General features: G+C 44.5%; 1 protein-coding gene across 1 annotated transcript in view; it reads right to left on the reverse strand.

Moving 5' to 3' along the window:
- The window catches only part of ctnnd2a (catenin (cadherin-associated protein), delta 2a), a gene marked incomplete at both ends in the record, with an annotated part of 313,279 nt that overhangs the window by 224,522 nt on the left and 66,257 nt on the right, over positions 1–22,500 (reverse strand). The window contains one exon of the mRNA XM_084443367.1: positions 13,200–13,312. Within this exon, the coding sequence (XP_084299493.1) occupies positions 13,200–13,312 (113 nt within the window). The remainder of the gene's footprint in view (positions 1–13,199; positions 13,313–22,500) is intronic.

The following is a 22,500-nucleotide window of genomic DNA, read 5'->3' on the forward strand; positions in this document are numbered from 1 at the left end:
TAGCCAACAAGTCCATGCACCTGTATGGTCAAGAGTCCCATAATGGATGTTGGAATACAGACATATCTGGCACTACTAATGTCACATCATGTGTATCAATGAAAGTAAGCTCTCTACAAACCATGGTGGAGTGAGTAAGAGGACAATAACATCTCCTAACATCTAGTGGGCAAACAAGTCCATGCACCTGTATGGTCTAAAGTCCTATAATGAATGTTGAAATACAGACATATCTAGCTCTAATAAACACCTCAAGCTCTACTCTGTGCGGATGTAGAAAGTACATGGTTTCCTGAGTAAACTTGTCTGAAACTATACTGAGACACCAAGCATAGTTTTTGATGTAAAAATCTAAATGTACGTGTCAATGGGAAAATGCATTGGAAAGGCGCCCCTTTTGTGGTGGATTCTGGTACTACTGACTGACAGACTCACTCACTCACTCACGACGTGACACCGGCCAACCTAAAGTCCCCCCCTTCAGCTGTCGCCGGGTTGGGGACAATACAATGAATCTTGAATCTCTCTTGAATCTTGAGATGAGAGGAGGAGAGCAGAGGAGAGATGAAGGGCTGCCCGCACCGGGACCTGGACATCACCATTGACGACACAATGGTCAGCCTGAGGAGACGTGCTTTCACCATGAATATGAACACATACACACACACACACACACACACACACACACACACACACACACACACATAAAAACAAAGCTCAGCAATGCAAAGCCACACGAACCATCCTATCATCATCCTATCATCATCAGACGGGCATCACCGCGGACGAGCGCCAGTTCATTTGGGCCCGAGCCAGACCTCATGTGGGTGATTAGAGAGACGATGACAGGCCCAGCTGTGCCCGCACCGCAGACCCATCGCTAACGGCGGCCACGTTCACAGACAAGCAGACACAGCACAAGATAGGCAGGTTTGACAGACACCACTTTTACTCCATTTTTATTTTATTTTATATAAATTAAAATCCAACTGGCTGTTCACCAAACTCCTAACAACACACGCATACACACACACACACACACAAACACATACACACGCATACACACGCATACACACACATACACAAACGCGCGCACACACACACACGCACACACACACACACACACACACACACACACACACACACACACACACACTCTTTCTGTGGTTGCAGTACTCCTTGAGTGGTGTGCTTTAGAGGTCTTCTCGGGTCCAAAAAGACGGACCCGAACCCGAATGGATCCGATAAATTCGTTCCGAGATCCGACTGGATCCGATCATTTGAAAAAAATATATATACCGACCCGAATTTGTCCCGAGACATTACAGACCCGATCCGATAAATGTCCGAGAGCAGGAGTAGGACAGAGACCCGAGTTCGGGTCGGGTCGGCGGATCCGACAGACTATTTAAAGTTGCTACTAAAATGCCACACTGCTAAAAACGTTTATCAGGTCGTAGTCTCCCTACAACATATGGTAGCCTCATACAATCAATCAAATAATCGATCAAAACAGAAAGACCTAACGTGAAGAACTAGTCTAGGCTATATGAAATCAATCGCTATTTATAACAGCGCCTACTTTCTTCTCCTCTTTGTTGACAATATGCATGAAGTTGGCCCAGACAGAAGAGGTGCCGGTGGGTTTGACCTCTTTATATTCATTATTCTGTAACTTTAGTTTAACATCAGACAAGCTGCTAACGGTGTCCATCTTTCTTTGTTTGCTATTTTCCCCGCTCTGTCTCAACTCGCAATCACGCATGCGTTTCTCTCGTGAGATTCAGCGCTGCGCGCCAAAAGAAAATAATGATTAAAAAAAAGAAACGATTCAGCGCTGCGCTGATCACGGATCTTCTCAGATCCACTCGGGTAATACACATAATGATAAACAGACCCGGGACCGACGGTAATAGAATGGGATCCGACCCGGACCCGACTGACCATAATAAAACGAGGAAACGTGGACCCGAACCCGTACGGGTCTCGGGTCGGGTCTCGGGTCCCTCGGGTATACCCGACCCGTGAAGACCTCTAGTGTGCTTACACAACTGTAAGCCCAGGGAACTGGAGTGAATGTCTAGAAATAAATCTCCGCTCTGACATACGCACACTCAAACACACACTCACTCACTCACACACACACACACACACACACAAACACACACACACACACACACACACACACACACACACACACACACACACACACACACACACGCACACTGTCAGAGGAGCAAAACTCTCTCTCTCTCTCTCTCTCTCTCTCTCTCTTCCTCTCTCTCTATCTTTCTCTCTCTTTATCTCACACTTGTTCGGTCTCTCTCTCTTTCTGAGTGTTCATCATTGTCTCAGTCCTGGATTACACTAATGCATTTTCACAGAAAAAGACTAGCAATTACACTACCCCGGCCAAAACGATCCTCCACCCCGGAGGCCTTGGTATACATCCGGAGCAACGTTTTGGTGCTCATAATTCTCAGCTGAATTCTAGTGTAATGGGCAGATGCGGGGGCTTTAAAAAAAAAATATATGGATAGGCCTACTGTACACTGTAACGCTGTGTTCACATTATAACAATCAAACAGGTGATTTACGAGTTTGAGCTATCGCAATTGATCTTTGTGGATACTATAGTTAATATCAATTTGGAAATAAGAATAACAGGAGTCACGCAGAACACAACACAGTGGATAATAACGTAGGATGGGTTGAACTTGATGATGAACTTGAACTGTATTCATGTTACAGGTTCCCGAAAAAAGTAGACACTTTCAACCATAATACAAAACAAGAGCAGACACTTCAAATAATAATTTTATCTTAGTCCTGCCTTCATTCAAATAAGAAAAAAGTCCAATGCACTCTTCTGGCAAAAAGTTAAAAAGCCTTTATTATGATATGCCGCTATACTGTATGTGTGGATAGGTTCCCCAGCTCAGTATTTTATGTTCCCAACCAAATAACACCTTCATCATGAATTTCCAAGCACTCCTGCCCTTTTCTTTTTGAATAATATTCCCTATTCAATCATCTAATTAAGTCAAAATGTTCCAATAGGCTATTATAGTTCTTATTATCAATTTGTTTTATGTATTTCATCCATTTCCTCACGTTATAGCTCCTATATTATGAGGAGACTTGAATATGACGAGACGTTAGAATGGGTTTATGCCAGCAATCCTGACACAGAAGCATGTGATGGTGAATAAATATTAGTGTAAATGTTTTTACCGAAATGTCCCAAAAAAGGGAAATGTGCATAAAATCTATAACAAACTAGTTATCATCCAGTCTCATGCATCTCCCTTATCAACTCCCTCATCCCCTCATGAAGACCAATAACAATAATAATAATAATAATAATAATAATAATAATAAGTAGTCTACGATCAATTGATCAGACAGTCTCGCAAGTGTTGTTTTTTTGTGTGATGAAACAACCCAACACCCAAACAGACAGACAAACAGACAAACAACCCAACAGACAGACAGACACTCCCCTCAGACACAACCTAACACCCAAACAACCCAACAGACACTCCCCTCAGACACAACCTAACACCCAAACAACCCAACAGACACTCCCCTCAGACACAACCTAACACCCAAACAACCCAACAGACACTCCTCTCAGACACAACCTAACACCCAAACAACCCAACAGACACTCCTCTCAGACACAACCTAACACCCAAACAACCCAACAGACACTCCTCTCAGACACAACCTAACACCCAAACAACCCAACAGACACTCCTCTCAGACACAACCTAACACCCAAACAACCCAACAGACACTCCTCTCAGACACAACCTAACACCCAGACAACCCAACAGACACTCCCCTCAGACACAACCTAACACCCAAACAACCCAACAGACACTCCTCTCAGACACAACCTAACACCCAAACAACCCAACAGACACTCCCCTCAGACACAACCTAACACCCAAACAGACAAACCGACAAAAAGACACGCCCCTCAGTAATTTGGGGGAGTAATATGTGAATTTCTTCTTCCCATCCAGACAGACAGTCCAAATATTCCAGTATATAGTCCTTATTATCAGTCCATTTTAAGTCCTTCATCCATCAAACTCGTAAATCACCTGTTTGATATGCTCTTAAATGGTGGTTTTTGGGCGTGTTAGGCTGTATTCCAAATACTAGGGCTCTACCCTTCCAAGGGAACATAATCTTGGCCACGCCCACCACTGCCATATTGAAGGGCGTTCCAATCCGAAGGGTGCAAAAGTGCTGCCTTCGAAGGGCCCTTCTTAACGGTCGTTTTCGAAGTGAACAACCAATGGTCAGTTTTGCTCCCTTCGCTCCCACAACTCTTTGCGACTGCGACGTCTCCGGTCAATAATTTATCAACAAATATGGTGGGCGTTGAGGCGACAGTAATTTGGCAACCTAGCTTAATAGTTTGCAGACCATGATTTGTAGCTAAATCTGTCGATGGATTTTTCTTTTTTTTTTTAGCAGATATCTTATAGTTACATCATGATTGAACTAGCCATAGGCATAGTTTTAGGTATGGACGCTATGGAAATACCAAAGCCACGGAAACACAAATTGTCCCTACCAAAAATAATACAGAGTGAAAACTGTAGTTTTTAATTACCATTCACAACTTGTGAAAGCAAGACGGTTGGGAATTAAGGCCAGCTATCCAATCAACAACGTAGGGGAGAGTGGGGTCAAGTGTAACACGGGGTCAAGTGTAACACCCCAATTTCACCCAATCAGAAACAAGCTATTGTTATGTAACTCACTCTGCACATGCTTAGTTTAAGTCCTCTGCCTGTCTGGAATAAATCAGCTCTTTTTTTTATGATCTTCAGATTTTATGACAAAAGTCTGTTTTTGAGTTTTTATTCCCATTAACCTAAAGTCATATCATTTTGATGCCTATTTTGTTAGCTAACAGCCAATATGACTATTAGAAATATTTATTGCTAGCTCCTGCTAGCACAAGGAGGTTTTGTCAGGCTGACAGCCATGGGGTCAAGTGTAACAGGCTTTCAGCTATTCACAGCTTTCAGCCTATGCCCTTATTTTTTATGAACCAAACATTATCAATGTTTTAGTAAATGGTCATTTAGACTGTATGGAGTAGCTAGGCTAAAAATCACCTCAGAAATGTGTAATAACAGTGTAATAACAAATGTATTATGTTTGATTTGGTGTTCCGCTTGATTACATGTTTACATTTCACATTTTAAATGTTTGTCTATGTTAAAAAGGATAATAAATGATTAATTAAGTTATAAAAGATGTTTATTGATGATGTTAACTTAATACCAGGAACCACTAGCTCCAACCCTGAGTGTTACTTCAGAAGAGATATCTGGGACCGAGGTTGCAAGAGCAATCAAGAGCCTTAAGAACAGCAAGGCGCCGGGACTGGAGGACGGCCAGGAGGTCGTTGTGGAGAGCCTCACCTGCTTGTTTAACCTGATCTGGCATGCAGAACATGTTCCTATCGACTGGAGACGTGGGGTCATTGTGACGCTGCCTAAGAAGGGAAACCTATGGGACTGCAACAACTGGCGGGGCATCACACTGCTGTCTATCCCTGGCAAGGTATTCTGCAGTGTGCTGCTCCAACGCCTAAAGGCTGAGGTGGATAACATCCTAAGGGAAGAGCAAGCTGGCTTCCGGAAGGGAAGGTCCTGCTCCGAAGAGATCTTCACCCTTCGCAACATCATAGAGCAGTGCCAAGAACTTCAGACACCCCTCATAATCAATTACATCGATTTCAAGAGGGCTTTCGACAGCATCCACCGGGAATCACTGTGACAGATTGTCCAGTTGTATGGCGTGCCGTCCAAGTATGTTAACATCTTCAGGGCCCTATACCAGAATTCCACTTGTCGAGTCAGAACCAGCAGGGGCACAACCGGTGACTTCAACATTGTGACTGGTGTAAGACAGGGTTGCATCCTGTCCCCCTTGCTCTTCCTTATTGTCATCGATTTTACGATGAGGAAGACCCTCGCCGGGACAAACTTCAAGTGGGGTCAGGGCAAACTGACCAATCTGGACTTCGCAGATGATCTGGCTCTGATCAGCCATACCCACATTGCACTCCAGGAAATGACCAGCAACCTCCAAGAGCATGGAGAAAAGGTTGGTCTACGGATCAGCCACGAGAAGACCAAGGCCATGATCGACGGACAGGATCAACATCACCCACCACTCACTCTAGGTGAACATGACATCGAGTATGTCGAGAACTTCATTTATCTCGGCAGTAACATCTCGGGTACAGCAGACATAGAGAAAGACGTACGAACAAGAATCGGCAAAGCTGCAGGAGTGTTCCAACGGCTCCGCAACATTTGGTCGTCCAAAGCCATCACCACGGCCACCAAGCTCCGCCTCTACATGTCAGTAGTCATTCCAACAGCGACCTACGCCTGCGAAACGTGGAAGAGGACTGCCAGCATTTCCAACAGGCTGGATGTCTTCCACCGACAATGTCTCAGAACCATCTTGAGGATCTCATGGCAAGACCACATCACCAATGAAGAGGTGATGAGAAGGGCAGGGGTGGCACTACTGTCTGACACGGTCTCTGCCAGGAGAAAAAGAATGGCTGAGCACGTACTCCGACTGCCAAAAGAGAGACCAGCGAGTGTGGCAATGGACTGGGTGCCAGAGGGCGGGAAGAGGAAAAGAGGGAGGCCAAGGAAGACGTGGAGACATACGTTTCAGGAAGACCTAAGAGAGATGGATGTCAGCTGGCACGATGCAAGAAGGGTTGCCAGGGACCGGAGCAAATGGAGGGGACTCGTCGCCCAATGTTCCAATAGGAACGGGAGGAACTAAGTCTAAGCAAGTAACTTAATACAATGTTTTAATGGTCTTATTCGTGGTTGTTTTGTAATGTGTAGACAGAGTGACACATGCACATCCATAAACCAAAAAGGGCAGGTGCCGAGCCAAAACAAGAGAATGAAAAAGAGCGGTCTCGCACACTGCTGGGCTCCATGGTTAAGGCATTTATTTTACCTGAATCAAACGTGTGACTTTTCTAGCAAAGCTCTTCATCAGACTCAATAGCAAAAGGCACCATCTTAGATATACCTGCGACACAGTCACATGACAAACAAGTGTAATCAGGTGGAATGAGGCACACCTGAGCCTATTGAGATGACAGCAAAAATAGATACACGTAACTCGTCTTCAAAGCGAGTGGATACTATCAGTAGGACATGACCTGCACAGGAAATAGAGACTGAGCACAGTACTGTGTATACAGAAGAAAATCCCTTACCTGTCAATTCACACCATTAATGGCATGTGGTACAATAGATTAACACACATCATATAGGGATACAATAATACAGTACACAACTGTACGATAATAGAGGGGAGACCCACAATAGGGTGTCACACAAACAAAATCAGGCAGATAAGCCGTCATACAGTATGATCACTGACTACTATAGAGGTGCCTCTAGTTAAGCTACATAGATAAAGGTACAATAGAAAAAAGTACAATAGGAAAAGTTTTGAGTAGCAACCGACCAAGTCAAAATACTGAATGTACATTCAGAAGGTAAGAGCGACAGAAACCCAGAGCTTGTTACAGGAAAGGACAAATGTCAGTGTCTTCATTTAGGCCCTTAGGTGACATGGTGTTCAGAGTATATATCCAATACAGTTCCCGTTGCAAGAGAAGAGCATTGATGTCACCCCCCCTCCGTGGGAGTTGGACGTGTTCAGTACCTACATACAGATGTGGGAACATAAGAATGTAACTTGCTGCAGCATTTCACGTCGCGGTATTTGGCAGGGAAATCCCGTTGGAAATCTCGTGGGATTTCAGACGGGTGTTATTTCGTTTTAGTGATGCACTACCGCCAGGTGGCGTCTTTGAGTAGATTTAGCAGGCTGGGCTCTGTTTTTCTCCTATAGTCTACGAATGAAGCATCATTAAATTTCACATTCTTTAATTTAAATGCTCTGTTGTAAAGCACTTTGAGCTGAAGGTATCTGTATGAAAGGGGCTATACAAATAACGTTTAATTGTTATTATTACCTTGTTCTCAAACACATGTTTTATCCACCTCGATGTAATTTAATTATTACGAACACCTATAATATATCTAGGCCTACAGTAGCCTATCTATCTCGGCAACTGACGTCTGGTCAAGACGTGGTGGCTGTTTGGTCAAATGCGCAAAATAACAGTATTGTAAATATATTTGTTAGTAAAGATATGGTGAACGTGAGGGTTTTGCGTTTTGTTTCTGGAACGCATTCAACTGTTAGGCTACTCGTAAACCCCGGAAGTAAATTTGAAGACAGGGCATAATGTAGCCAAGTCTGAGCGCAGTAGGCTATATGGCTTCAGCACGATACAAAGAAAAAATAAGCTTGATCGACTTGTGGATCCATACAAAATTGAAATAGTCGCCATGAGTAAAGATCACTCATTGCCAATCATATCCGGACATTAACTATCTTGTGCATAGCGGCAGGTTTGACAGTGAGACATCAACCGATAATTGTAATAATGCGATTATTGAAATGGTCTTGTGAACGCCTTTATCTGATTTCCAAAATCGGGGTAAGGTCCATAGGACGATTGTGGGTTTTCATTTGCACATAACTATATTTTAATAAAACATTGAAGTCCGCCTGTCAATGACTTTCCCTAAAATTGTGTTCTGTTGCACCCCCTATTGTTAAATTATAAATGAAAAAAACATACCCAATATGTTGTTATTTGAATGATCTTGAATATATATATTCAAGATCATTCAAATAACAAAATATTGTGTATGTTTTTATTTATTTATACCGGCCGCCAGCTGTTCAATGAACAGCTATAGGGAATGCGCAGTTTCGCGCTGGCTACAGCCTATTATATGAACAGTTTCGCGCTATGTAGGCTATTATAAATAGGCCTAAGTATTATTCATTGGGAATAGCTTGGACTCGCTGGGGACTGGTGGAGAGACACAGAGCCTCCCCAGACGCGACATCTCCAGTTGGCTGTGTATTTGAGCTGCCGCCTCAACCGTGCGTAAGAGCAGAGCGCATCATATAGCTACAACTAGTAGCCCATAGCCATTAAAACGGCTTATTGTTTTATTCATATATCAACTAGATAATTCGATAATAATGAGTAGCCTAGTAGGCTATAAAATGAATTCAATAGGGCAAGCCTTAAGTTGTAGCCTAGGCTACAGTACAATCACAAGACGCATAGGCCTAGCCTATCGTAAAAAGCGTTGCGTTCTCATAGGCCTATATTAACTTAGATAATTATTAATTATGCTCAGGTCATAATGTCCGTTGAAAATAATTCCCTCTAAGCAGAATTTGAATTGTATTAAAATAGGAAATGATTCCTTCTAGGTCTATATAAAAAAAAACATTTTTCTAATGTGTAGCCTATAGGCGATGAACACAGCCACAATGTAGCCTGCTTAGCGAGCGAGAGGGCAGTCTACCATAAAGTGTATAACCATAATGTAATATATCTAGACTACATGCATTGTGGTATTTCTTTATATAGCCAATTGTTTCTCAATAAACAGTTATGTCATCCTCTGAGTCCGAATGTAGGCTAATAGACCGGCAGCTCTAAATGCCTTCCCAATCAATGAGACATGGTTGTAAAAATGATGTTTTATTGATGAAAAGGGTAAAACTGAAGAGTCATTGCATTGATCGATGCAGTCCGCTACCAGCAAACACTGAAAATACAGGTCCTCCAGCGAACCTGGACTAGACTATTGTAACCCCCCCCCCCCCAAATTCTTTTATATTCAAATAAACTGGAGGAACCGGTTTCCTAGCTGGATCGTGGGAGGGGGGTAGCCTGCGTTAGCGGGTGCTTTGCCATGACCGGCCATTGAATTTATGTGTTGCCATTCATTTAAACCACCATCTCATCTAGACTACTTCTGTTGCTGCATTTTTACATTTATGCTTTCATGATTTTAGAGCGCAATAAACATTTTTGCAGGATTCCAAAAAGTCCATCCATTCATCCAACTTTGTTCTGAGCGCAGCGCAGGCTGGTAGCCTACTGTCAAGGCTCACGACTGATGCACTCCCTTAACACGTCTCTTCCCAGGCCATCAAGATAATTTCAATATGAAAGACCTTGGGATTCCAGGAGACAAGGCCGTTTCAGACGGGGAGCGACATTCCGCCTGCGTTCTCGCTCGGAGCGGGGGACGCACGCGTCCTGCGCGCAGCGGGGCAAGCTGACTACAATTCAGCTCTTGTCGCGGGCGGGCGTGTGCAGCATAGTTCCATATGAGAACACTCCTCGGTCCAATTCCGTATAGTAGATCAGCCTGTGTAGCCTACTTTCAACGAATGTATTATTAGACATAATATCATAATAATATATAAAGCCTTCAACGACCTCCTGCTGCCTGCCTGATGGTCTCAGGGCTAAAGAGACCGCGCGATCATTCCTCTAGCTGCTTTGCTGCTAATGCGAGTTCGTCTCCGTTCCTGCCCGAGAAACAGAAGTTGAACTTATAGCATCAAAATAGCTACAGGAATCAACGTTGTAAAGTTAGCTATCTGCTTTTTAGCCACCGACAGCTACCGTTAATATTATGGAAGCTGCTGTCGTGAGCTAACGTGCTATCACGGTCTCATCGTGCAGCTTCACAGCCTGCTATTAGCAGACAGCATTAAGTTGACAAAATCACACTTGCACATCATTAGAATTCCAACCATTTATATGGGATTTATCATTCAACTAAACATGGAACCTGAATACTACCTGATATTTCAACCTGCTGCCATCAGTGATCGGCGCGTCTGCTTGTTTGAGTCATGAATATCTTACACAGTTACATTCCATGTGTCCCAAAACTGTTAAATCATTCCCCATGTAGTTCACTATGAGTCGCACTCAATACATCCATGGTAATAGGGAGGGAGTGAGTGAACCATTTCAAACACATCTCTGGTCATCTCCGTTAGCCATCTTACTCGTCCTGATGCCATGTTCCATATGAGAACACTCAGCCTAATGTATTAAACTTCTACTTGTCCCGACAGTTAACAGATATAGACCCGGCGACAGTTACAGAGATAGAAACTATAAATAGATAGGCTTTGTTCGTAATAATTAAATTACAACCAGACAGACAACAAGGAGTTTGAGAACGGTAGGCTAATCTAATGTGCGAGCCAGCAATGGGTCAATGAGTGGTATTACTGCGCCCCTATGGGCAGGCGAGCGGTGGTGCGGAATGACGTAAAGCGCCTGTTAGAATACCGCGGGTCAAGTTACATTCTTATGTTCCCACATCTGTAACTCAGTGATACGACCGTGTGTTTGAAGAGACTAAAGTGTGAGGCAACCGGGCTCTTAGGGTCATGATTCCTGATAGTACTCCTATGATCCTAGTTTTGAGGGGTCTAGATGTTTTCCCTATATATGCAAGGTGGCCTATTCTAAGGTGCTGTAATGTTGTCATAACAGTTGTCTTTAGCTAGTAATAGATCAGTTTTGGTATAACTGTTGCAAACTCCTAGGTTTGAGCAATGACTAGCTAGGTTCACTTGCCCACTGAATTGCATATTAGGCTAAACAAACCAGACGTAGACGCCTGGTTTGTTTATGCAATTTAGTTCAATAGTCCAAGTCCAGCGTAATTATGTTCATATTTCATATGCTACACAGAATAGGCTGTAGGCTACACGGAAAAGAGTGTTTCATGTCTGCAAGTAGTTTGATATTGTCAATCATTTCCCTTTTATGATGGTGAGTGGAGGGCAAAATGCCACCAGAAAAAAATAAGACAAAAATGAACATTAGAATTTTTGGGGGTCAAAGCAGCAGAAAGGCGGGATCAGGAGAGGCAGGAGATGCATCAGGGTTACAGGTGAGATTATAGTCTGACTCAACAGATGTAGGTAAATAAACCTTGTCATTCGTTGTCACATTGCCCAATCAGTGGCGACGGATATTAATCTGATTCGGCCACCACCCAGATTCAATCCAGACTACGTGAAACAACAACAACCCAGTGTGTCCCTACCAAATCTCAAATCAAACCTACGTCCCTGGAACTAGCTATCAGTATTTTTTAATTATATGTGTGGTAATTATTAAGTTTGACGAATTTACAAGCTAGCTAACTAGCATTATCCCAACTTGGCAGCTGCTGGTCAGCGATGAAAGACGGAACTCCAGCCCAGCTGATACTGTAACACTCGGTGCCTCAGTCGGCTGTGGTCCTTGACAGTACCAGCCTACATTATGTCTGAATACAATCCAACGACTATTTCCTAATAAAGAATCCCTGCAGTGCACAAGCAGCTCCCCCAAAGATAATAATGAGAAGCACAAACTGGCAAGTGGAAAAGTTCAAGCATAGTTGTGTTTGGCTGAGATATGAATGGAACATCGGACGCAAAACTAGCCAATCGGCTACAGCTGTGTAAAACTCAGCTGCTTAAACAGGTGATGCACATTTACTTCGTGAAATTCTCAGATGACCCTGCCGTTTTGGGCTTATAATAGCCTGAGATCAGGACACATCACTTTCCCACTGCGAAAGCTTAGCTTCAGTTAAGATAGGTTGGTGGTTAGATATAGCTTGTGGCAGCCTGTTGACACATGCGACAGCCCTGAAAATGATGTTGAAGGGCATTCCAAACCAGCGTTATTTTGACACCCTACTCCCTATGCCCTTCACATTGCTCACTACGAATGGAAGACACTCCGTAGGGTGTAGGGCGTTGGGATGAGCCCTTCGGTTTGAAATACAGCCTTAGTGTGATAAGAGATTTGAATGGATCTTTACGTGTAATTGTGCATTGATTTCCCCGTTCGAAAACGTAGCCATGAAAAAATGCACTAGTGTAACCTAGGCTTCAGAGAGAGATGGACTCCAGGAAGCCAATCTCTGTCTCTCTCTCTCACACACACACACACACACACACACACACACACACACACACACACACACACACACACACACACAGTCCTCTTAACTGTTCTCATTCTAGTCCAGACCAATTTTGTGCCCGCCTCTCTTTCTGGCACGCTGAACCTCACACTCATAACTAAATTAAATACTTTCTTGATAATTCAGTGAAGTGGCAGCCGGGAGGAGCATTCCAACACACACGCATGCGCGCACACACACACACACTCACACACACACACACACACAGAGGGAGGTGGGATGTGTTACCTGATGCTGCTCATGCTTCCTGTGTCAGATCCCAGCTTGCATCGTTCCAGCTGAGTGGCCACAATCTGTCGCTCCGCCTCCAATTCACGGGTCAACCTCTCAAACTGCAGCTCCTACAGAGACACGGAGAGACAGAGAGAGAGAGGGAGAGAGAGGGAGGGAGAGAGATAGATAGAGAGAAAGGGAGAGAGAGGAAGGGAGAGAGGGAGAGAGAGGGAGGGAGAGAAATAGGGAGAGGGAGAGAAAGAAAGAAAGAAAGAGAGATAGAGAGAGGGAGGGAAGGAAGGAAGGAAGGAAGGAAGGAAGGAAGGAAGGAAGGAAGGAAGGAAGGAAGGAAGGAAGGAAGGAAGGAAGGAAGGAAGGAGAGAGATAGAAAGAGAGAGATGGAAAGAGGGAGATAGAGAGAGAGGGGGAATAAGAGAGGGAGGGAGAGAGGAAGTTAGGACAATTCACTATCCGTACTGTAGATATGTGGCCTGTATTTGTGTGTGTGTGTGTGTGTGTGTGTGTGTGTGTGTGTGTGTGTGTATCCAGTGCACGGTAGTCACTAGCTGATGCATTAGGTCTTTAAGTGGCTTAATGGAGGTCCTCCATATCAGTCTCCAAAGCCATCCAGCTATAACCCAGACAGATGAGGTCCCCATGAGAGCTGTGTGTGTATGCGTGTGTGTGTGTGTGTGTGTGTGCGTGTGTGTGTGTGTGTGTGTGTGTGTGCGCGTGTGTGTGTGTGTGTGCATGTGTGTGTGTTTGCGTGTGTGTGTGTGTGTGCTCATGCACACCTTTCATTTGGGTGACTCGGAGCCAGGCCAAAACAGATCAATACTGCAATGCCCCCCCCCACCACACACACATACATCCCTCTTTACTGAATGGAATTGTGTGTGTGTGTGTGTGTGTGTGTGTGCGAGTGTGTGTGTGTGAGACTGATTTTCTGGAAGCTATTTGCAGGGACACAACGAGCTGAGCCCCTGTCACAATCTGAAAATCTCCCCAAATCCCCCTCTCTGCCCCACCAGCCCACAGAACACGGAGACCCCAGCTCCCGCCTCCCTCCCCCTCTCATCTCTCTCCTTTCCTCTGACCCTGTGTGCACCTTCTTCAGCTCCAGCCTCATACAGATGTGGGAACATAAGAATGTAACTTGACCCGCGGTATTCTAACTGGCGCTTTACGGCATTCCGCACCACCGCTCGCATGCCCATAGGGGCGCAGTAATACCACTCATTGACCCATTGCTGTAGCTCATCTCGCACATTAGATGAGCCTACCGTTCTCAAACTCCTTGTTCTCTGTCTGGTTGTAATTTAATTATTACAAACAAAGCCTATCTATTTATAGTTTCTATCTCTGTAACTGTCGCCGGGTCTATATCTGTTAACTGTCGGGACAAGTAGAAGTTTAATACATTAGGCTGAGTGTTCTCATATGGAACATGGCATCAGGACGAGTAAGATGGCTAACGGAGATGACCAGAGATGTGTTTGAAATGGTTCACTCACTCCCTCCCTATTACCATGGATGTATTGAGTGTGACTCATAGTGAACTACATGGGGAATGATTTAACAGTTTTGGGACACTACATGGAATATAACTGCGTAAGATATTCATGACTCAAACAGGCAGACGCGCCGATCACTGATGGCAGCAGGTTGAAATATCAGGTAGTATTCAGGTTCCATGTTTAGTTGAATGATAAATCCCATATAAATGGTTGGAATTCTAATGATGTGCAAGTGTGATTTTGTCAACATTAGTGCTGTCTGCTAATAGCAGGCTGTGAAGCTGCACGATAAGACCGTGATAGCAAGTTGGCTCACGACAGCAGCTTCCATAATATTAACGGTAGCTGTCGGTGGCTAAAAAGCAGATAGCTAACTTTACAATGATGATTCCTTAAGCTATTTTGATTTTGATGCTATTAGTTCAACTTCTGTTTCTCGGGCAGGAACGGAGACAAACTCGCATTAGCAGCAAAGCAGCTAGAGGAATGATCTTAACATTAGCTAACTGCTTTAGCTACTGCTAGCTACCGTCTTCTTCACTTCTCCTTCGGTAAAACATGACACCGTTGTGTTGTGGTATTGTGGAGGGCTTAGGCAGAAGCAGGAAGAGAAACCACTTTTGCCCCATATAAGTAAAATAATGGTCTCATAAGCATTTTCGATTGTAAAATTGTGTTCACTTGTTTTAGTTTGCAAACATATGCAATTTTCTTAGCATTCCCAGCTTTGTATGTAGTTTTAATGTGAAAGATACATCTTGAATTATTTTGCCTCATTACTTTTGTCAAACCCCCTGGTTCCAGTCAATTGGATTATAGGCTATAGGCTACTTTCGTTTACAATGACGTTACCTTATGAACACAAATAGCTTACCCTATAGGCCTACATAAAAACAATAGCCTAAAACCATGTTTATTTACAATGTATTTTCTTTCATTGATAGCATGCCAATAGTTTAACTATACGGAATTGGACCGAGGAGTGTTCTCATATGGAACTAGGCTGCACACGCCCGCCCGCGACAAGAGCTGAATTGTAGTCTGCTTTCCCCGCTGCGCGCAGGACGCGTGCGTCCCCCGCTGATCCGAGCGAGAACGCAGGCGGAATGTCGCTCCCCGTCTGAAACGGCCTTGACTCCTGGAATCCCAAGGTCTTTCATATTGAAATTCTCTTGATGGTCTGGGGATGCGAGACGTGTTAAGGGAGTGCATCAGTCGTGAGCCTTGACAGTAGGCTACCAGCCTGCGCTGCGCTCAGAACAAAGTTGGATGAATGGATGGACTTATTGGAATCCTGGAAAATGTTTATTGCGCTCTAAAATCATGAAAGCATAAATGTAAAAATGCAGCAACAGAAGTAGTCTAGATGAGATGCTGGTTTAAATGAATGGCAACACAAAAATTGAGACATAAATTGAGACTGGTGATAATGCTGATAATCTACAGTAGGGCCTACCTCTGGCTGAGTTCATGGTTACAGCCATTCATCTCTTACACATGGGCCTATACAATACTTGCACAATCTACTTTGGACGTTAATCCATCCATCTATCAATCAAACTAGCGAATTCAATGGCCGGTCATGGCAAAGCACCCGCTAACGCAGGCTACCCCCCTCCCCACGATCCAGGGCTAGGAAACCGGTTCATCCAGTTTATTTGAATATAAAAGCATTTGGGGGGGGGGGGGGGGGTTACAATAGTCTAGTCCAGGTTCGCTGGCGAGTGACGAGCTAGTCAGATGGCGCATGCATGTGTGGACATTGTAGGCCGATTCTGTAAAACCTAAAGAATAAAAGTAGGCTACGTTCAACATTCATTGGAGTGGTCCAGTTGGATAGGCTAGTCTAATCTAAATAAATTGAGGACCTGTATTTTCAGTGTTTGCTCGTAGCGGACTGCATTGATCAATGCAATGACTCCATGTTTTTCAGTTTTACCCTTTTCATCAATAAAACATCATTTTTACAATGTCTCATTGATTGGGAAGGCATTTAGAGCTGCCGGTCTATTAGCCTACATTCGGACTCAGAGGATGACATAACTGTTTATTGAGAAACAATTGGCTATATAAAGAAATACCACAATGCATGTAGTCTAGATATATTACATTATGGTTATACACTTTATGGTAGACTGCCCTCTCGCTCGCTAAGCAGGCTACATTGTGGCTGTTTTGTTCATCGCAGAAGCCTATAGGCTACACATTAAAAAAATGTTTTTTTTTATATAGACCTAGAAGGAATCAGAATATGTGGAAATTTAATTTTAGCCTATTTTAATACAATTCAAATTCTGCTTAAGAGGGAATTATTTTCAAAGGACATTATGACCTGAGCATAATTAATAATTATCTAAGTTAATATAGGCCTATGAGAACGCAACGCTTTTTACGATAGGCTAGGCCTATGCGTCTTGTGATTGTACTGTAGCCTAGGCTACAACTTAAGGCTTGCCCTATTGAATTCATTTTATAGCCTACTAGGCTACTCATTATAATCGAATTATCTAGTTGATATATGAAAAAAACAATAAGCCGTTTTAATGGCTATGGGCTACTAGTTGTAGCTATATGATGCGCTCTGCTCTTATACGCACGGTTGAGGCGGCAGCTCAAATACACTTCGCACATATCCTCTGCTATAGCCTCTCACAGACAGCTAGGTGCACTTCATGCATTGGTAGACAGTTCTGTTCTTGCTGCAGCTTGTCTTCACCATGCAAGTATTTTTTTGGGGGTATTCTTCTGTGGACACTGCGAGGGGCGCCTCAGGTGGCTGTTTGGACGCCAGAGCGCGCAGCTCTTCAGCCAACTGGAGGATGTTGCGTCTGGGGAGGCTCTGTGTCTCTCCACCAGTCCCCAGCGAGTCCAAGCTCCCCCAATGAATAATACTTATTTATAATAGCCTACATAGTGCGAAACTGTGCATATAATAGGCTGTAGCCAGCGCGAAACTGCGCATTCCCTATAGCCGTTCATTGAACAGCTGGCGGCCGGTATAAATAAATAAAAACATACACGATATTTTGTTATTTGAATGATCTTGAATATATATATATATATTCAAGATCATTCAAATAACAAAATATTGTGTATGTTTTTTTCATTTATAATGTAACAATAGGGGGTGCAACAGAACACAATTTTAGGGAAAGTCATTGACAGGCGGACTTCAATGTTTTATTAAAATATAGTTATGTGCAAATGAAAACCCACAATCGTCCTATGGACCTTACCTCGATTTTGGAAATCAGATAAAGGCGTTCACAAGACCATTTCAATAATCGCATTATTACAATTATCGGTTGATGTCTCACTGTCAAACCTGCCGCTATGCACAAGATAGTTAATGTCCGGATATGATTGGCAATGAGTGATCTTTACTCATGGCGACTATTTCAGTTTTGTATGGATCCACGCCTCCGATCAAGCTTATTTTTTCTTTGTATCGCGCTGAAGCCATATAGCCTACTGCGCTCAGACTTGGCTACATTAGCTGGTGCCCTGTCTTCAAATGTACTTCCGGGGTTTACGAGTAGCCTACCAGTTGAATGCGTTCCAGAAACAAAACGCAAAACCCTCACCATAAACCTTCACCATATCTTTACTAACAAATATATTTACAATACTGTTATTTTGCGCATTTGACTTAACAGACACCACGTCTTGACCCGACGTCAGTTGCCGAGATAGATAGGCTACTGTAGGCCTAGATATATTATAGGTGTTCGTAATAATTAAATTACATCGAGATGGAGAAAACATGTGTTTGAGAACAAGGTAATAATAACAATTAAACGTTATTTGTATAGCCCCTTTCATACAGATAAATTCAGCTCAAACTGCTTTACAACAGAGCATTTAAATTAAAGGATGTGAAATTTAATGATGCTTCATTCGTAGACTATAGGAGAAAAACACTGAGCCCAGCCTGCTAAATCTACTCAAAGACGCCACCTGGCGGTGGTGCATCACTAAAACGAAATAACACCCGTCTGAAATCCCACGAGATTTCCAACGGGATTTCCCTGCCAAATACCGCGAGGTGAAATGCTGCTGCATGTGACATTTCTAACTTCCCACATCTGTACCCACCCCTCCCCTCCACCGCCCTCCCCTCCTCTCTCCTGTCATCGCCTCTCCTCCTGTCTCCTCTCCTCCTCTCATCACCTCTCGTACCCTCTCCTCCTCCTCTCTTCATCTCCTAGGGTCTACCTGGAGGAGGTGAGGCTCCTCACCCAGTGGTGTCAGGAAAACAGTGTCCATCTCAACATCAGCAAGACAAAGGAGATGCTGGTGGACTTTGGGAGGAAGCAGGAGAGGAACGTTGTAGAGAGAGTGGACAGCTTGAAGTACCTTGGCATCTAGATCACCAAGGACCTGACATGGTCAACACACATACAGACACTGTGATGAGGAAAGCCCATCAGAGACTGACCCACCTCAGACAACTGAGGAAATTCATAGCGTCCCACCAGATCCGACGGAGCTTCTACTCATCCAGGATGGAGAGCATCCTGACTCACCACCTGGTATGGGAACAGCAGCTCTCAGGATCACAAGGTCCTACAGAGAGTGGTCAGCTGAACATACCTTGGGGTGGGGGGGGGCACTCCAGAAGATGCAAGACCACTGCTACAGTCAGGGAAAAGGTACCGCACTCACATGGCGAGCATGGAGAGACTCAGGAAGAGCTTTTTCCCCCAGGCCATCCGGCACCCGAATTACTCTATCTAATGTATATTACCACTATACCCAGAGGATCAGAATATCTAGTGTGTATAACATAACCACATGCAATGCAAATGTCAATACATCCACCGTATCCTCCTAATTATTAATTCATATCCATATAAAGCATGTACATAATCCATCCAGACCGGTATCTATATTATCTTACCTTTACCTTTATACTGTATAGAAACGGTACTTATTGTGTAATTTGTTAATTGAGTATTGGAGTTTATCTGTAAAAGAGCATAATCTTGGAGCCGTTAGCAACATTTCACTGTAACTGTACACCGTACATTACATGTGACAAATAAAGAAATCTTGAAATTTGAATATCCTCTCATCACCTTGGAAATGATTGTTTGCTTTTGCAATGCTTTTGTTTTTTCTCACCTGGACTACTGAAATTCTCTTTTCACCTGCCTCAGCAAGGCATCCCTGGACCGACTACAAATGATCCAGAACGCTGCTGCAAAGCTGCTGACTAGGTCCAGAAAGTCCTGTCACATTACTCCCATCCTGGCCTCCTTACACTGGCTCCCCATCAGTTTTAGGATCCAGTTTAAGGTACTTGTCTTCACTTTTAGAGCTCTGCATGGTCTGGCACCTGCGTACATCTGTGACCTGCTCCATCCCTACATCACTAGCAGGTCTCTCAGGTCATGTGACCTGCTCCATCCCTACATCACTAGCAGGTCTCTCAGGTCATGTGACCTGCTCCATCCCTACATCACTAGCAGGTCTCTCAGGTCATGTGACCTGCTCCATCCCTACATCACTAGCAGGTCTCTCAGGTCATGTGACCTGCTCCATCCCTACATCACTAGCAGGTCTCTCAGGTCATGTGACCTGCTCCATCCCTACATCACTAGCAGGTCTCGCAGGTCATGTGACCTGCTCCATCCCCACATCACTAGCAGGTCTCTCAGGTCATGTGACCTGCTCCATCCCCACATCACTAGCAGGTCTCTCAGGTCATGTGACCTGCTCCATCCCCACATCACTAGCAGGTCTCTCAGGATGTCTGACCAGGGCCTGTTGGTTGTCCCGCGCTCATGGCTAAAGGTGACTGAGCCTTTTAAGTCGTGGCTTCTAGGCTGTAGAAGCCTTCCACTGGACTTTAGATCTGTGGTCTATGTTGACACTTTTAAAACGCAGCTGAAGACTCTGTTCAGATATCTGTCTAGCCTGTTTGTTTGTCTGGCCTCCTGTTCCTTGTTTTTATGTTATAGCTTTTTTGTACCATTGTTTTTCATTATATTGCACCTGTGAAGCACTTTGTGGCCTCTGCTCTATGAAAGGTGCTATAGAAATAAAGTTTCCTTACATACTTCCTCTCTCCTCTCCTCCTTCATTCGCTCGACAGTTTCAAACAACAAAGCCAGACAACTTTTAACCATCGGCGTAACGAAGTTAGACCAGACATCACCGTCACCGACGACAACGGACACGTCCCCAAGGGCAGTGCGCGAGAGAGGAAGTACGAGACTGAAAACGTCCTTCCAGCGCCCGGCTCTTCTCTCCACTCACGCTTTAGTGACAGTTTTTTTTTATTCCGATTGTGAATTCAAAAGGAACAGTCACAGACAATGAAATATTTCAGAAGGAGTGCGGTGCCTGGACTGTGTCACGCGATAACGCTCTACTCAGAGCCGGAGAGAAGCAGGAGAGATAGTACAATCATCAACACATCGCACTGCCAACAGAGACGCGACAGAGTGCCAAGGCTAACTCAGACTTCAGACTGACTCTGTGTGTTCGCAAGAACAAAGAGGAGAACTAGCGGCACTGTTCATTCGTTACTTCTACCCCTCAAATCTACTGCATCTGCTTCTGCTCATAGACGCGTGCAGAAACACACACACACACTAACAAGGAAACACACAGTCCTCTTTCTTGAGAGTGTCTCATTGTCGGAGATCATATTTACCTGAACATGTACCATAGTCCAGAAGCGTCATGGGTTTAGAATCGTTCGCTCTATGCACTAATAGCCGGTCATTGTCGTCTGTGTGTGTGTGAATGTGTGTGCGTATGTATGAGAGAGATTGAATTCCACCACATTATCTGTGTGTGTGTGTGTGTGTGTGTGTGTGTGTGTGTGTGTGTATGTGTGCGTGTGTGTGTGCGTGCGTGTGTCTGTGTGCTCACGCCTACTGAATAGGAGAGAACAGAAAGGCAGCCAGCCACAAAGGTCGCTATAGCAACAGTAGAGTCCTGTAGAAAACCCCCCCTAGCATTATTCATCAGACACCGGCTCCTCCCACACACACACACACGCACATGCACGCACGCACGCACACACACACACACACACACACACACAGTTCCTAGCCTATCACAGGCCAGCGGGCCCTCTGCCCTGTCCTAATCAAAGGGGTTGGAGGGGTGGTCAGGGGGGAGTTGTCAGGAATGTCAAGTGCGTTTTTGGGGTGAAAGAGCCACAGTGTTTAGAACTACCTTGTCAGCTGACACCGGACCTGAACTGTGTGTGTGTGTGTGTGTGTGTGTGTGTGTGTGTGTGTGTGTGTGTGTGTGTGTGTGTAAGTGTGTGTGTGTGTGTGTGTGTGTGTGCTTGCGTGTGGGGATATGCATTTGTGTGTGTGTGTGTGTGTGTGTGTTTGTGTGTGTGTGTACGTGTGTGTGCATGTTTTGTGTTTATGTGTGTGTGTGTGTGTGTGTGTGTACGTTCAAATGTATGGATATACGTGTGTGTGTGTGTGTGTGGTGGGGGGGGTCTGTGGGACTGGGTGTAATCACAGTGAAGTTCTTGGAGCTGGAGTTGATGAGCGGATGAGAGCCGTGACCTTCAGCTTCACTACTCTCCCAATCAGCCAATAAGCCAATCAGCCAATCAGCCCACAGTGGGAGAGAGGGATGAGAGCAGTGAAAGGGACGGAAGGGAGGCTGAACACCGACTGATAAAAGGTTACCCTCCTCCCTCTCTCCTCCCCCTTTCTTCCCCCTCCCTCTATTTCCCTCTCTCCTCCCTCTCTCCGCAGAGTGAGAAAGTGATGGGGAGAGAGAGAGAGGGGGGGGGGCGGGGGGAGAGAGAGGGAGAGAGAGAG

The sequence above is a fragment of the Borostomias antarcticus genome (genome assembly GCF_949987555.1).
Source record: "Borostomias antarcticus genome assembly, chromosome: 9".
Taxonomy (NCBI): Eukaryota; Metazoa; Chordata; class Actinopteri; order Stomiiformes; family Stomiidae; genus Borostomias; species Borostomias antarcticus.